This window comes from Melitaea cinxia, chromosome 3 (genome assembly GCF_905220565.1).
Source record: "Melitaea cinxia chromosome 3, ilMelCinx1.1, whole genome shotgun sequence".
NCBI lineage: Eukaryota > Metazoa > Arthropoda > Insecta > Lepidoptera > Nymphalidae > Melitaea > Melitaea cinxia.
This window is the reverse complement of record NC_059396.1, coordinates 4418483-4433585: the sequence shown is the minus strand read 5'-3', so window position 1 is coordinate 4433585 and position 15103 is coordinate 4418483. Positions and strand designations below refer to the sequence as shown.

At 33.4% G+C, this 15103-nt stretch overlaps 1 protein-coding gene across 1 annotated transcript; it reads left to right on the top strand.

Annotated features, from left to right (window-relative positions):
• The first annotated feature begins 1979 nt into the window (after positions 1-1979).
• On the top strand, positions 1980-14971 carry LOC123669316 (mRNA-capping enzyme). The gene is made up of 12 exons (XM_045602925.1): positions 1980-2334; positions 2407-2543; positions 2771-2938; positions 4377-4480; positions 4972-5056; positions 6389-6622; positions 7114-7246; positions 8472-8617; positions 9836-10001; positions 11136-11236; positions 13715-13905; positions 14512-14971. Exons 1-12 carry the CDS (start codon positions 2155-2157, stop codon positions 14607-14609), a joined length of 1743 nt encoding a protein of 580 aa, XP_045458881.1. The 5' UTR covers positions 1980-2154; the 3' UTR covers positions 14610-14971.
• The last annotated feature ends 132 nt before the right edge of the window (positions 14972-15103 follow it).

Sequence of the window (15103 nt, the reverse complement as noted above, 5' to 3'; positions counted from 1 at the left end):
CCTCTCTTTTTAATTCTACGTCTTTATACCAGCTAGAAAGAAATGCCACTACGTATTTCTAATGTTACGTTTTGGTTACGTTACTACCACTGTCAACAGCCAAAAATAGTTGATTTTGATGCACAGGACCACAGGTAGAATTTACATTTCATTTTATTAAAATTTGCTTAACAAGTGAACAAAATTTGAAGACTGTAAATAATTGAAATTCTTATGTTTAATGGGTACAAAAATACCTTCTTTAAATATTAATAAAAAAAAATTGGATAAAAAGACATTTTCTTTACTTACAAAGGACTATTGTTATTATGCTTACTTTATTTTTATTATAGAAATGGTCAAATAATTTATATAGTTATTTTTAAAATAAATATTTTATAAAGGCAGTGTAATGTAATGATTTTTAGCTTCACATTGGGTGCGTTCCACAAATGGCCCGCCAACAACGCCCACGACAAGGACTACTTAAATTACCTTTTCAATTCCACTAACGTAAAGAAAGCCGTGGATTGTTGGAAGCGAATTTTATAAGTGAAACGTATATTTGAACAGTGTCAGGCGTGTGCTTGCAATGTAATGACATGGTGAAAACATGCACCTGTGGGAGTTGTGAGTAATTATTTAACATGTATTGGAGTAAAACTTAACTCATTATAGATTCCTGGGAATTTATCTTTGCGTTTTCGCCACAGAGAGATCATTCACAGTTTGACATTGACAGTTCTTTTTTTTAAATTTCCGCCACGTTTTGATGAAAGTCAGCTCTGACCCACCCATATTTTGTGGGTGATGTTGTCGTGGATAGTGACGTCATCTATAACGTCGAGCGATCGCTCGCGACAACCATGGACCTTAGGTGGAACGATAGAATGGGCTTTGCGGGCGTTGCGGACGCTTAATGGAACGCGGCCATTATTTATGTTACTTTCACAGACTATGTTAATATAATTTAAAAAAATCTTTGTCATTTATTTTGTCGAAGCTTCACAATCACTGCGCGTAACCAGATTGAAGAAAAAATATTTGGTATATTTTGGTAGATTTCATGCTTTTCAACTATTCTGGTACTTTTTTTCCATCTAATGGCAAACCTCTAAAAAAAAATGCGGGCTATTCCTTTTTCCATGGAATGGATTGTAACTATAATTGTTCGAGGGGAAAGCTGTTAGGAGAATCCCACAAGTATTGAAAAAATTGATTAAGTAGGTATATCTTTAATTTTTATTCTTTTCGTAACTATTCACGCTGTGAGCCAGTGATGTAAAAGTTGCCGATTTATCACTGGAACTCGCGATTTTGGTGAATAAATACCGATGAAACGATTTTAGGGTATAATCTCCCAATTTACTCTATTTTAACACATGAAACAGAAATTATACGATTTTTGAAGTTTGTACCTAAATTTAACTGTACAAAAGTGGTACTTCCCAGAGGCATTTTATATGAGCCTCTTATTAAACAAGCTAATTTAAGATATATTTCATAGCTACTAAGAATTCAATATTATTGTCCTTGGAACGTAGGGGCTTCCCACAACTATCAATTGTCTTTCATTTTAATTCTATACACCCTTTCCACTTTTTTCACATTATCTCCTCCAAGCTATATGTCTGGAAGAGCTGTTTAGTGATAAGACCTCCTGTTGTAGATTTCTCTTTGTGAATCGTTTTGTAAATTGTAAACTTCCTTTTATGGGTACAATAAAGAGTAAATTAAATTAAAGAACCATAACTCGATCACTATTTAAAAATACCTATATTTCTGTAGCTTTTAATTTCAAGTAATAAACATTGATTTATCTAATTTGTCTTTGTTTTATCGTTATAATCAAGAGAACAATATTATGATTCTTCGTTGTAACACAACAGCGAAGAAATGTAGTAATAGATTTTTAGTATTTTCTTGTTCTCTTTTGATAGAATTTAGTAGTTTTTAACCTCCACAAGCTGTAGATTCGTTAAATAAAATCTGGTCACACTGCATTGGATCACTGTCTAGTTCATGTCTAGTTTATCAAGTTTATGAAATATGTCTTAGAATAGAAACAGTTGTTAGTTTTTCATAATCACCATTGTTATTATTTTATCGCAAAAGTGATAAAATATATACTTTCATGTCATTATAAACATTTATTAGGCTAAGTAAGCTGTGATCATGTCTGAAAAATACCCTATTCCTGATCGATGGCTTAATTGTCCACGAAAATCAACGGACCTTATTGCAAATCAATTCCTTGCATTCAAAACGCCACTAAGCTCGAAATACAACAGTCAAGTACCTGAAATGAATCGTTTTACGCCACAAATGTTATTCGACAGCCTAAGAAGCACAAAGGTGAGTAACAAGGGAGATAAACAGTTCGTTATACTTTCTTGATGTATTGAGTCGAACTTGTTTCAATTTCAGAAAGAGCTTGGTTTGTGGATCGATCTGACTAACACATCTCGGTTCTACGACAAAGATGAAGTAGAAAGACGTGGCTGTAAATACGTCAAATTAAAGTGTCGTGGACATAAGGAGACTCCTTCCGACGATCAAATAAAGTAATATTTCCAGTTATACAATTGGTTTCGTTTTTAAATATTACCATCTTCAGAGTTTGATTGTTTCATCACTAATCTGTTAGCACAACTAAAAGACATGAAATCTTTAAATTTGTTTAATTTTTTTCACTATTTTCGTTTATTGTTACTTCAAAAAGTTTATAATTCTTCATGAAATAAGAACGAATTAAGCTTCATTCTTTCATTATAAACTGCCTTTTTTTCAGCCATTTCATAACTGTTGTAAGAATATTCTTGGAAAAAAACCCTAATGGCATAATTGGTGTGCATTGTACTCATGGCTTTAACAGAACAGGATTTCTTATAGTGGCATACATGGTAGATGAACTTGGTTGTCAACTTAGGGCTGCTATTAGGGAATTTGCAAGTAAAAGGTAAGAAATATAAGATGAAAAATGCTTGTAAGATGACTAAACACATGTTTATTACTAATATATAATATAGATCAATTACCTACAATGCAGGCATTATATTGTCTACCTTAATAATAATGTACTAGCTATACCCGTGCAAATAATTCGCACTAAATAAGTATTACAAAAACAAAAGCAATAATATTTTTTAGTTATTGATGCCGGTAGAGCAAGCAATTGTCTATAAAATGGTATATAATTTATGTGGAATAATTGTGAGGTTTTTTTTCTAAAAAGGGAGGCAAACATCTTAACCTTAGCATATTAATATATATGATTATTTATTGTACACCAGAAAAATAATTAAAATCAATTACAAAACAAGAAAAAGTACACAGCGGCCTTACCACATAAATTTCTTCCGGACATACTTTGAATGGAATTGAATAATAAGAATTTAGTAGGTTCACTGAAACAGAACAAATTGGTATAAATAAATTTTAAAAATAATAATAATTATACTAGAATATAATAATATACACATTGCATTCTGCTCATAATGTGAAGCTGCCCAACTGAAGAAGTACCTTGACCTTACTGAAGATCACAGCTAAATAATATATACATATATATATATATATATATATATATATATATATATATATATATATATATATATATATATATATATATATGTGTGTGTGTCTATATATATGTATGCAGCAGTGTTGTGTTACTGTAGTGGGTAAGGTGACCAGACGTCCTGGGTGGGATTGAGGGTAAGGTGGGCAACGAGGTTGTAATGCTTCTAGTGTTGTAGGCATCTATCATCACATCATCATCACAGCAGCCTTTCGCAGTCCACTACTGGACATAAGCCTCCACAAATTCACACCAAAAATGGCGTGAACTCATGTGTTTTGCCCTTAGTCACCACGCTGGGCAGGCGGGTTGGTGACCCCAGGGTTGGCTTTATTGCACCGAAGAGGCTGCTGCCCGTCTTCGGCCTGTGTATTTCAAAGCAAGCAGTTTGATGCCTATCCCGCCATCGGTCAGCTTTTTAAGTTCCAAGGTAGTAGTGGAACTGTGGCTCCACCCACGGGAAGTGAGAGGGTGTCTATATTCTTTGATGCCGTAACCACACACCACATCAGCAGGCATATGCTACAGTAATCGCTTAAAATCAGGCGAGTCGGACGCTGGTTTGCCGACCTAGTTGAAAAAAAATATTATTATTTGTATATCTTAAAGACTCACTCACACATGCATGTTGAATCGTATCATCTGGACGAAATTACTATTAAGTGTAAAACCTCCCTTGCACATTTTTTTTTGTATATTTTAGAAATTCGTATTAATTCCTTTGTAAATTGTGTATAATAACATTTATTCTCTCTCTATCTCTATTTCTATCTCTTATATTTATTTATCAGTTTACATGTTACATAACTTTTTTTAGACTTCCAGGTATATACAAGCAGGATTATATAGATGAATTGTTCAGACGTTATGATGACATTGAGGATACACTACAAGCCCCTCCGAGACCCGATTGGTGTAATGGTATGCAATATTGTAGAACATTGTTTTGTGATACTTTATTTATATTAGACTTACTATGAGAGTCATTTTTAAGCCCCCGGTATTTCTAATCGTAGTGGTAAGTGACAAATGACAATTATAGTAAATTCTGTAATAAGTAAAAGTATTGATAGTGACCATGGAAGCTTAAGTTCTTATATACTTTTTGATACTTATATACTATTACTACTATGACTATATTTACGTACTCAAAATATTAAGTTATCAACTTAGTAATAACAAGTAGCCAATAGTAATAAACAGTTATTTGTTACTCTAGTAAAGAAACAAAAAATGGTGTACTAGTTTTTATGAAAATATGTTTTAGTACTGTGCAGGGAATTTTTAAATAATAACAAGTTATTTCAATAAAAAATAAATAAAAAGACAAACTCAATTACACTAAAACTAGTTGCAGGATACAGGAAACAGGATATTAATTTAATTTATTTGATTTTTATTATTTCTAATAGAGGAAATTGACCACGAGGACGATGATTATGATGATGACGAGGACAAACCATCATTTTCACAAAGTGCGCCACCACAGAGTAGGAAGTAAGTTATTCATTATTTCATTATACCAAACAATGGTCAACTAAACATTTTTTTATATCATATCAAAAATCGACCATTCCAGCGGGGATCGAACCTGCATCTCCAACTGACCGTGTCGGTGCTTTAGCCAATTAAGCTATGGAACGATGTACCCGCCAGATCGAAATTTTTGATATGATCATTTTATATTAGATCTAAGTGAATAATCAACTGTTTAATTTAACTATCTTTAAATAATAATTTTTTTAGAATTAATTCAATATAGTTTTCAAGAGTTGATGACGTATTGGCGGAATGATCACAGCAAGTGGTTGACGCATCAGCATCAGGTTCGATTCCTGTACATGACCAAATAAGTACTTATGTATGTTATTGTGTATAGGTCATAGAAATATTTGCTGTCTGTAGCTAAATAGGCAATAAAAACAGTAATAAGAATTTATGCCTTCATGGAGATGAAGCGATTCTACTACAACAAAAAGCCACATAATAAATAAATTTATATAAACCTAGATTGTTCAGTAAAATATTACATGGCCCTGAAATTTACCTTTAACTGATGTAACTGATCGATAATGTCTGTACCATTCCTTCCAAACCTAAAAAAGAGTTTCAAAAAGCTTTCACCCCACATAACATAATGATAAGCAGAGGCGTAGCAAGGGAGGGCATCATGCCCTGGGCGCTATTCACAAAGTGGCGCCAAATGATCTGCAAAACAAAAAATCACTTGACATATATGCTTTTCGAATGGGGGGGGGGCTAAAAAGGTATTGTGCCTCGGGCGCGAGTTAAGCTCGTTACGTGACTGTCTTCAAGGTCTAGTTAACGAGACCATAACAATTAGAGTATGTATTTGAAATAACCCCGGACAAATTCTTTTCTTTATAAAAAAAAAACAAACATAGGTCTTTCTGGCTGCTGATATTTAAGAGATATTGTCGGTCGTGGTGTCGGTCACTTCTAATAACTTCGCGAACAAGCCAAATTTGAAAAAGTTGTTACATACTGATAAGACCATTTTGTTTGCGCGCCCATTACAGCTACACTTGAGTCGATCTCTGCACATTTAGTGTTGTGTATGGTACATAAATAATAGATTGTTACTTTAGTCAGTCAAGATGATAACAATATGGCTATAAACCGTCTTATTTCGATCTGTGGTTACGGCTATTTCGAAGTTTCTGTTAGACTTCTTTAAATCACACGACACTTGTGATGAGGTGGCCAATTTCAAGGATAATGATTAAATGGAAAAAAACTCTAAATCCCATAGAATAAGGAAAATTCACCAACCCATTATTGAATGATTGTGGAATTTATTTATTTCAGGTCAAGAAGAAACAAAAAGAACTTTAAGAATAAAGAATTTATCCCCGGCGTCCAAGGTGTCACACTTTTGACTGATGAAAAAAGGTTACTTGAGGTACAAAAAAAAGCACAACACTTTTGCAAATGGAAGCGTCTCGAATTTCCTGGATCTCAACCGGTTTCAATGGATATACAAAATTTACAACTACTTAATCAAACACCTTATAGGGTGTCTTGGAAGGCAGATGGTGTTAGGTATGATTTATATTATTTGAATAACTCTTTTCAGCTACTCATGTAGGAAGTTTAAAAAAAAAACCCACAATCACCCCGAAACCTTGATGTCGTCTTGGAAGGCAGATAGTGTTAGGTATGATTTATATTATTTGAATAACTCTTTTCAGCTTCTCATGTAGGAAGTTTAAAAAAAAAAACCAACAAACACCCCGAAACCTTGATGTCTGTCTAAAAATTCGTATCACGATGACTTATTTTCCAAAGTTTAATCAGATTATACAACCCTAAAGTATTTTTTTAATTTTTTGTTCTTTCATCCTTCTGCATGGAGAAAGAGGCATATGCCCAGCATTGGGATGTTACAGGCTGAATCGTGAATCATGATCATTGTATTTGTCATTATTTTAAAATCAAGGGTTTTATTTAATTGTATTTACTTTTTATCTTTTTGTGTAAAAACTGTTAGCGATATGTGTGATGTCCCAAATAAACGACTTTCCTTCTTTCAGGTATATGATGTTAATCGACGGTGAAAACGAAGTTTACATGTTGGACAGAGATAACTGCGTGTTCAAAGTTCACAATCTACATTTTTTTCACAATAAAACAAACATGCCACTTAAAGACACATTACTCGATGGTGTAAGGCTCTCTCTTAATCTTAAGGATTTATTGTACACTAGTGGTCGCCCGGTGGTCGAAATTCGACCATAATTAATTTAAATTATAAGTTTGAAAATTATTAAGGTTCTGCCATATGGAAAAAATCTCATAAAACATGGACAAATGCAGACCGAATTCTCATACCGAGTTATTAAAATCTATCATATCGCATAGACTCTCATAACCCTGTATGAGAATTTGGTCTGCATTTGTCCATATTTTATGAGATTTTTTCCATAAGGTGATGTCTAATACTTCTATAATAATAAACTATGCGTGTGTGTGTTAAATATATGGTAGTGTGTGTAATGTTTTTTTTTTTTATCGATTTAATATATTTTGAATGCAATTTAATTAAAAAAAATATTAGCATTCTGCACTCCTCTCTATATAAACTATGTGTGCGAAATTTTATACTCCTCAGTCCGCGCAATTTTCTTAAAAGGGGTACAAAGTTTTTGCTTCTAGTATTAATTATGATAAACCAGTACACAATGTAATTTAAATTAATATCTTAGGATTTACTACCAAGTAAAAAAAAAATCGAAGCGCCGCGCCCCACACTATTTAATTATTTAAGTGTGTTCGCAGACGAAAGAAAACGTACTTGAATTTACATCGACAAGCAATTACAACACAGGTAGTCGAAAAAATAGTCAATTTAAAACGCATTATTAGGGATGATTCAAAAAGTCATCATGAGGTCTCGATGAAATCTAAATGGCACCACACGACAAGCACTAGCTATCGTTTAAAAGAGAAACATCAAAATCGGTATACCCATTAATTAGTTGTGGTAAAAAAAAGTCGAATTGAAAACTTTTTTTTGTCGGTTAAAAGTTATTATATACTACCCATGCAAAGTCAAACAACCGCTTTGGTGTAGTGGCACGAGTAGTTGCCTAAAACACTGACGGTTTGCGGGTTCGATTTCCGCTTGGGATGGATATTTGTATCTATTTGTACAAATATGTCTTTCCGGTTTGCATGTCTGTCCTTGTGGGTCTCCCCGGTCGGTCCAGCGTTGTGGATTAGGATCTAATCCTTCTCCTGCATGGAGAAGAGCCTATGCCAAGCAGTGGGATACAGTCTGAGGCATGCAAAGTTGGCTGGGGTTGCTAGTCGAATAAATACGGGAAACAAATTTCTTTTTCTTTTAATTATTTAACAATTTTTTTTTACATAAATATAAATGTTTTTTCAGGAAATGGTTGTAGACATAGTTCAAGGTATAAAGAAGACTAGGTACCTTTGCTACGATATCATTAGGTTTGAAAACATGACTGTGGGCAATGAGCATTTCTACCCTGTCAGACTGAAATGTATAGAAGATGAGATTATAAAACCGAGGTATGTATAGCCTAACAAATCAAAACTATTGAGGTAGGGTGCAGCAGGAAATATCCTGCTCAAAAACTGGAGCAGTCTGACTGAAGAAGTACCTCGACCTTATAGAAAAATCACAGCTAAATAATACTGCTTTCAATCAGTTTTGGGCTAAGATCTAGACTAGGAAAAACCGAATTAGAAAAACCGAATTATGGGGTTTTTGGGTGTGGAGGGCGGAGGGTGTAAGGGAATCTATACAAGGTAACACTGTCACACCTCAAAACCCCATGGTTATGGAGATATCCATGGTTAAAGTTTTGAGGTTAGAAGAAGAAAGCTATTATAATACCTTTGAGCTCGTACTGTTTGCATTGTGTGACAAATCGACACTTTTAAACAAAATAACGCGTCAGACATATTATTCTAATAAAATTAGCAACATTGCGTGCTAGAATATAGGTTTAGAAATTCGAAAAATACCCAAAACCGAATCGGAGCACCCCCCTGTCCACGTGGTCTTGGTCTGTCCTACCCCTAGAGTGTTTTTTTTGTGCCGCGGAGGCGCGGAGGGAGCCAAGCGTTCCTCTAACTTTAAAGGTGGTAGATTAATTTGAAAAAACGCGTTTGAAATGTGAAAATAACGTGTGAAAGCTACGAAATTCTTCTTCTAACCTCAAAACTTTAACCATGGATATCTCCATAACCATGGGGTTCTGAGGTGTGACAGTGGTACCAGGGGTAGCGTTCCCCCCCCCTCCCTTCCCCCCACGGTCCCGAAATTCGGTTTTTCCTAATCTAAAGCTTTACCCAGTTTTGTGTTCCTGTTCGGAGTAAGATGACCAGAGCTCCTCGTGGGAGTTGGGTAGGTAGGGTCGGCAATGTGCTTGCGATGCTTCTGGTGTTTCATGTTGTTCGCTTACCATTAGGTGAGCTGTACACTTATTTTACGATCTAATTTGCATTAAAAAAATAACGAGTGAGCTTTAGACCACACGACTGAAGTAAAACTTATTTAGCTCTATCTGACTTCTAACTCTGTGTCAACTTCTGTTCGCCTTGCCCGATCACACTTTTCTTCCGCTTCGTCACGCATTCACCAGCTCACTCCCCAAGTCAAGCGTATGTAAAGAAGTTTTACTTCAAAAATCCCTCTTACCAGCCTTGTAACAATTTTGTTTAAGCTCCTGTATGTAGTAGTAAGACACGAGTTCTCAATCTTAACTATCACATAATTTTCAGAGATCGAGAAATAGCAAGCGGACGGATAAAGAAGGATATGGAACCTTTTCGTGTTGGTCTCAAACAGTTTTGGGACATTAGTATGACACGGCAATTGTTAGAAGAAAAGTTTGCAAGGACTCTCACTCATGAACCTGATGGACTAATATTTCAACCTTCTTTAGAGGTAAGATCCACACATTCAGCCTGTAACATCCCACTGCTGGGCATAGGCCTCTTTCTCCATGTAGGAGAAGGATTTGAGCTTAATCCACCACGCTGCTCCATGCGGATTGGCGGATATCTAATACTATTATACGAGCAATTTTTGTATATATATAGAATCTGAATCTCGGAACCGGCTCCAACGATTTTCATGAAATTTAGTATGAGGGGATTTCGGGGGAGATAAATAAATCTAGCTAGGATTCATTTTTAGATAATGTCGTTTTATTCCAGTTTTTAGACAATGAAAAAATGGCTGCAATGTCGTTAGAATACGTAGGTAAATTTCGCACTAGTCGATAAAGTTATAATAGCTCAGATGGGAAATCGGCCATCACGGTCCACCGAAAAGACTACGGTTTTAAATCCTCAAATTTCCAAATCGATTATTATTTTTTCTTTTTTTTTCTAATTGCACTCGTTATTTTTTATTTAAATAGCCAGTTCTTATTTTTATTATTATGTCGATAAAATCGAAAAATTATTCATATTTTATCATTATTATTTTTTAATTTTTTATATTTATTTCTATTTTTTATTATTGTCGGTAAAAAAATATTATTCATATTTTATAAATATATAATTCGTATTTAAATATAATTTCCAAAAAACACGATTTACTAAAAATACCGAGCTAAGCTCGGTTACCCAGGTACTGTTCCATAATATGAGTAATAATCGCTATCAGGTATTTATGATAACAACTGATATAATTAATTGTGAAATTAAATACAATCGCACTTAATCACAAAGCACGAAAAATAGTGTTGAATAATTCCAGTGATTCATTACTTAAAAAGGGGTATAACTCAACAAATATATATTTTCACGAACTTTTTAATAAGTTACATCACTACAAAAAAAAACTATTTTCGTAACTACAGCAGATAGAAGAACGTGAATCAGACTGAAATTCGTTATTATTAATATTTTATTTTTTGATAATGTTAATGACGTTAAAATCTCAAAAAGGGTATATAACTCGATACACCACTCATCACAGGGGCAATTATATTACACACAGTACTGATTTAAATCGCTCCGTTGTCGCCATCTCATACATATTATTTATATTAGTCATGTACATATATTTTAGCCATATATCGCTGGTCCCTGCCCCAAAGTTCTGAAGTGGAAACCAAGTGAAATGAACAGCATAGACTTCAAGTTGGAAATCGTCAAGGAAAACAGACTTGGGTAAATTTTTGTTCAACTGTAGTGTCTAGAGTACACTTCATCAAGTAAAGATACAATAAATGTTTGTACTTCAGAAGAGGTATGAATTGTTTGTAGAGAAAATAGAGGTATACCTATTTATTTGATAGAGAAAATGTATGTTGAGTATGTCAAGTTTTATTTCTGTGCTTGCATAATATAGTGAAAAGCACACAGTTAAAGCAATGTATATGTGCATTAACTAATATGCACATATACAGATGCGTTCTAAGTAAAATCGACGAAAGCCCGAGTCCTATAATAAAATAATAATCGTATTTGTTTTCGAACAAAAAAAAATACTTGTATTACTTGTATTGTCAAGTGTATAGTACAATAAATTAAAAAAATAAATAAATAAAAAAGTATCATCAAAATATAAAGTATCAAAGTAGGTACTAGTAAAAAGCTAAGAGGTGACACAGATAAATACAATCGAATTGAGAACCTCCTTCTTTCTTTTAGTAGGTATAGTTCGCGTCATGTAAAAAGAACGCTGAAAGAAACTGGAGCGTGCTGCATGGGTATACTCGCGCACAAAAGTACTACTGTTTTATTTTTTAATTAGGCTTTCACTCGCGGCTTCGTATAATGGTTATTGCTAGGTACATTAAAAAATACTAGAAATACAAGTGCGAATAATTCGGACTAAATAAGTATAATAATTATCACTTTACAAAATCACAATTTTTGTTTAACAAAAGCAATAACAAATTTTTTAGTTATTGAAATATCGTATTCAAAAATATTAATTATCTGTACTCTCGATATTCGTATCATAAGGGGCTCCCAGACAAAATCGGCCGTTTTCATGTGCTATAAAGTATACGTTAAAGTTACGTTAAAAATATCAAATAAATATATGTTGTAACTCGGATTCAGCTTATTAATGTGACTGTAAGATAATTGTATAAAATTCTCTAAATAAAGAGAAATAATTGTTTATCTGAACCACCTTTCGCGTACAAAAATCGTATAGGCTTTCTAATTTTACTACTTACAATAGTGAATATTTTTTTTATTAATTAAGAATCCTGTACTTAATATTTCTACAGAAGGGTTTTTTATTAAGTGCAGTATTTTATTAGAAAATCGTAAAAATATAATTTTTGGTTATTTGCCGGGCGACAGGCGGCCCGCGGCAGTCGGCCAGAGGCCTTTGTACGGGGAACTTGTGTCGCTCGTCATCGCACGCTGCTCTTGCTTACGCGCAAATCTATTTACTTTTTTTAATCCAAGATAGGCATCAAAATATAACAGGTAGACAGACTTACTGTTGAATTTTGCAATTGTATTTACTTCAAATAAAAAAATAATTTAAATTATTAATTTTGAGCTGTGTAAATGTAAAGCTGCTTAGCTTGTGGTCTAAGATCCGAACCTAAAGTCGATCTTCACCGAGCCGATAATAGAATAAAATATAAATTTAGTATATCTATACAAATAAAATTGGAGCGGCTGCTTTTAATATTAAAATAACCGCTTTTTACTAAATTCATATGGATGTATACACGATACATACACAAAAATAGCATTTTGACAATTTTTGTCTGTCTGTATGTCTGTTTGTTCCGCCTAATCTCTGAAACGGCTAGACCGATTCTGACGGAACTTTCACTGGCAGATAGCCGATATAGTAAGGAATAACTTAGGCTACTTTTATTTTAGAAATTTATTTATTTTATAACTGCGAACTGAACAACAAGTAACAACTAGTAATTAATATAATTTTATAGCCTAAATGATCGACACGACAAGAAGAAAATTAAATAATAATTATGGATGATCACAACTTGTACGCAAGCTCTTGGTCTAGAAAACGGATCAATCGCATGTCCTAAGTAGTACAAGCTAGAGCCGGTAGATGGCCGAGTTTAATAACCTTTACGTAATACTGATCAGGTGAAGTGCGGGTGGGTGGGGTGTGGCAAAGTCTAAATGCTCAAGGTCATTGAGAAGGGGGAGCCTCTTTATGTGTTGAAAATCATAAATTGGTATTTGTTTTTTAGTGAAATAAATAGTAAATGGAGAATTTTGTAATTTAAAACGTGATAATATTTTGAGTCGACGTCGAACTGTCCAACCAATAGCACACCGGCAAGCATGCGACACGTGATAAACACTCCCGCCCCCTACCCCGTACCACCAAATAGACCGATAAATCGCTTCTGCGCAGCTTCAAGGCCAGCGTTCTTTTTACATGACGCGAACTATAACTACTATATAAAAGAAATAACAAATGAATTATAAGAAATAAACATGCTTTAACTTTTAATCGAACTTAAAATGATTGTATTATAGTTTATATGCTGTATTTGTTTCTACAGATAAAACTCTTGAAATCTTAATTTATGTAACCAATTTTTCTTAAGTTATTGGCATTAGTTCACATTTTTCTCATATTTACTTAATTTGAATATCAACTAAAGTCCTAATGGAAAAAATTAAATATTTTTTCAGAATGATACCGAAAAAAGTGGGCCATCTTTATGTCGGAAAGCTGGCTCGACCATTTGGTGTAATAAAAGTAAACTCCGCCATAAAAAATCTACACGGGAAGATAATAGAATGCAAGTATGAGAGAAATCAGTGGGTTTTCATGAGAGAACGTACTGATAAATCTTTTCCTAACAGCGTGGATACTGCCAATGGTACTATATTTTCTTATATACACATATTATGTAAATACTTGATCTATATATATATATATATATATATATATATATATATATATATATATATATATATATATATATATATATATATATATAATGGCGATATCTGTATACATAATAGATCTCTAGAGAAAAGGAAATTAAAGAAAAAAAAGGACTTAAAAAAATGAGCGTGCTTTAGATCTCACAACTGAAATAAAAGTTTCTATCTTCACTAAGTTATATCTCCCTCTCAACTTCGGTTCGCCTCGCCCGATCACACTTTTACGTAACGCTCTCGTCACGCATTTACCAGCTTACTCCCCAAGTCAAGCATGCGCAAAATTTATTTCTGATACTGCAAATAAATAAATGCATTTTAAGTTCAAAAAACTAATATGCAGATTTTTTTTGACTAATTTGAGAAAACTTAATTCATTCAGCTTCTAACATCCCACTGCTGAGCAGTCCTTTTTCTCCATGTAGGGGAAGAATCTGAGCTTAATCCACCACGCTACTGGAAGTTGGCAGATAGTAAACTAAATATATAAAAAAAAAAAAATAGTAAACTATAAGGTTACCTAAATTTTTGTCTTTTTTCAGCGGTATTTGAAAGTATACTAAGGCCAGTCACAAAGGAAATTCTTTTTGACTTCATTTATCATACCAGTTATGCAAAGAAAGAAAAGAAGCATACATGATACGAGAAAAGATACCACGTCACTGGACTACACTGAAAGGATAATGGTCTATTTTTCCTCCAAACAAAAATGAAAATAAAAAAAATTATTTATTTCACGAATGTGTGATTTGAAGTGGTTCGATTATCATTTCATAAATAAATTTGATGTCACACACACATGGTTACTGAATGGTTGTTTTTAGTGATAGCCATTATTTTTATTTGGATTATTGATTTTATAGGCCTTATCTGGAATAACTGCTGGTGAGTTTGAGACAAGAGAGATAATAATCAAAGTTGCTTCATGTTCAGCTGAAATAACTGCCACGTGGCAGAATTAAAACATTGTTTTTAATGTCATAGTATACAAATATATCAAAAGAAAAAGTAAATTTTGTAGTTTTATTAATCTTAATCAGCTTTAGGATTTGTGATTCGTGTTATAGTGATTAAATTGTCTAGTAGGAATTTTATGACTATTTAATTCCTTTAGGAATAAATTATAATTTATGT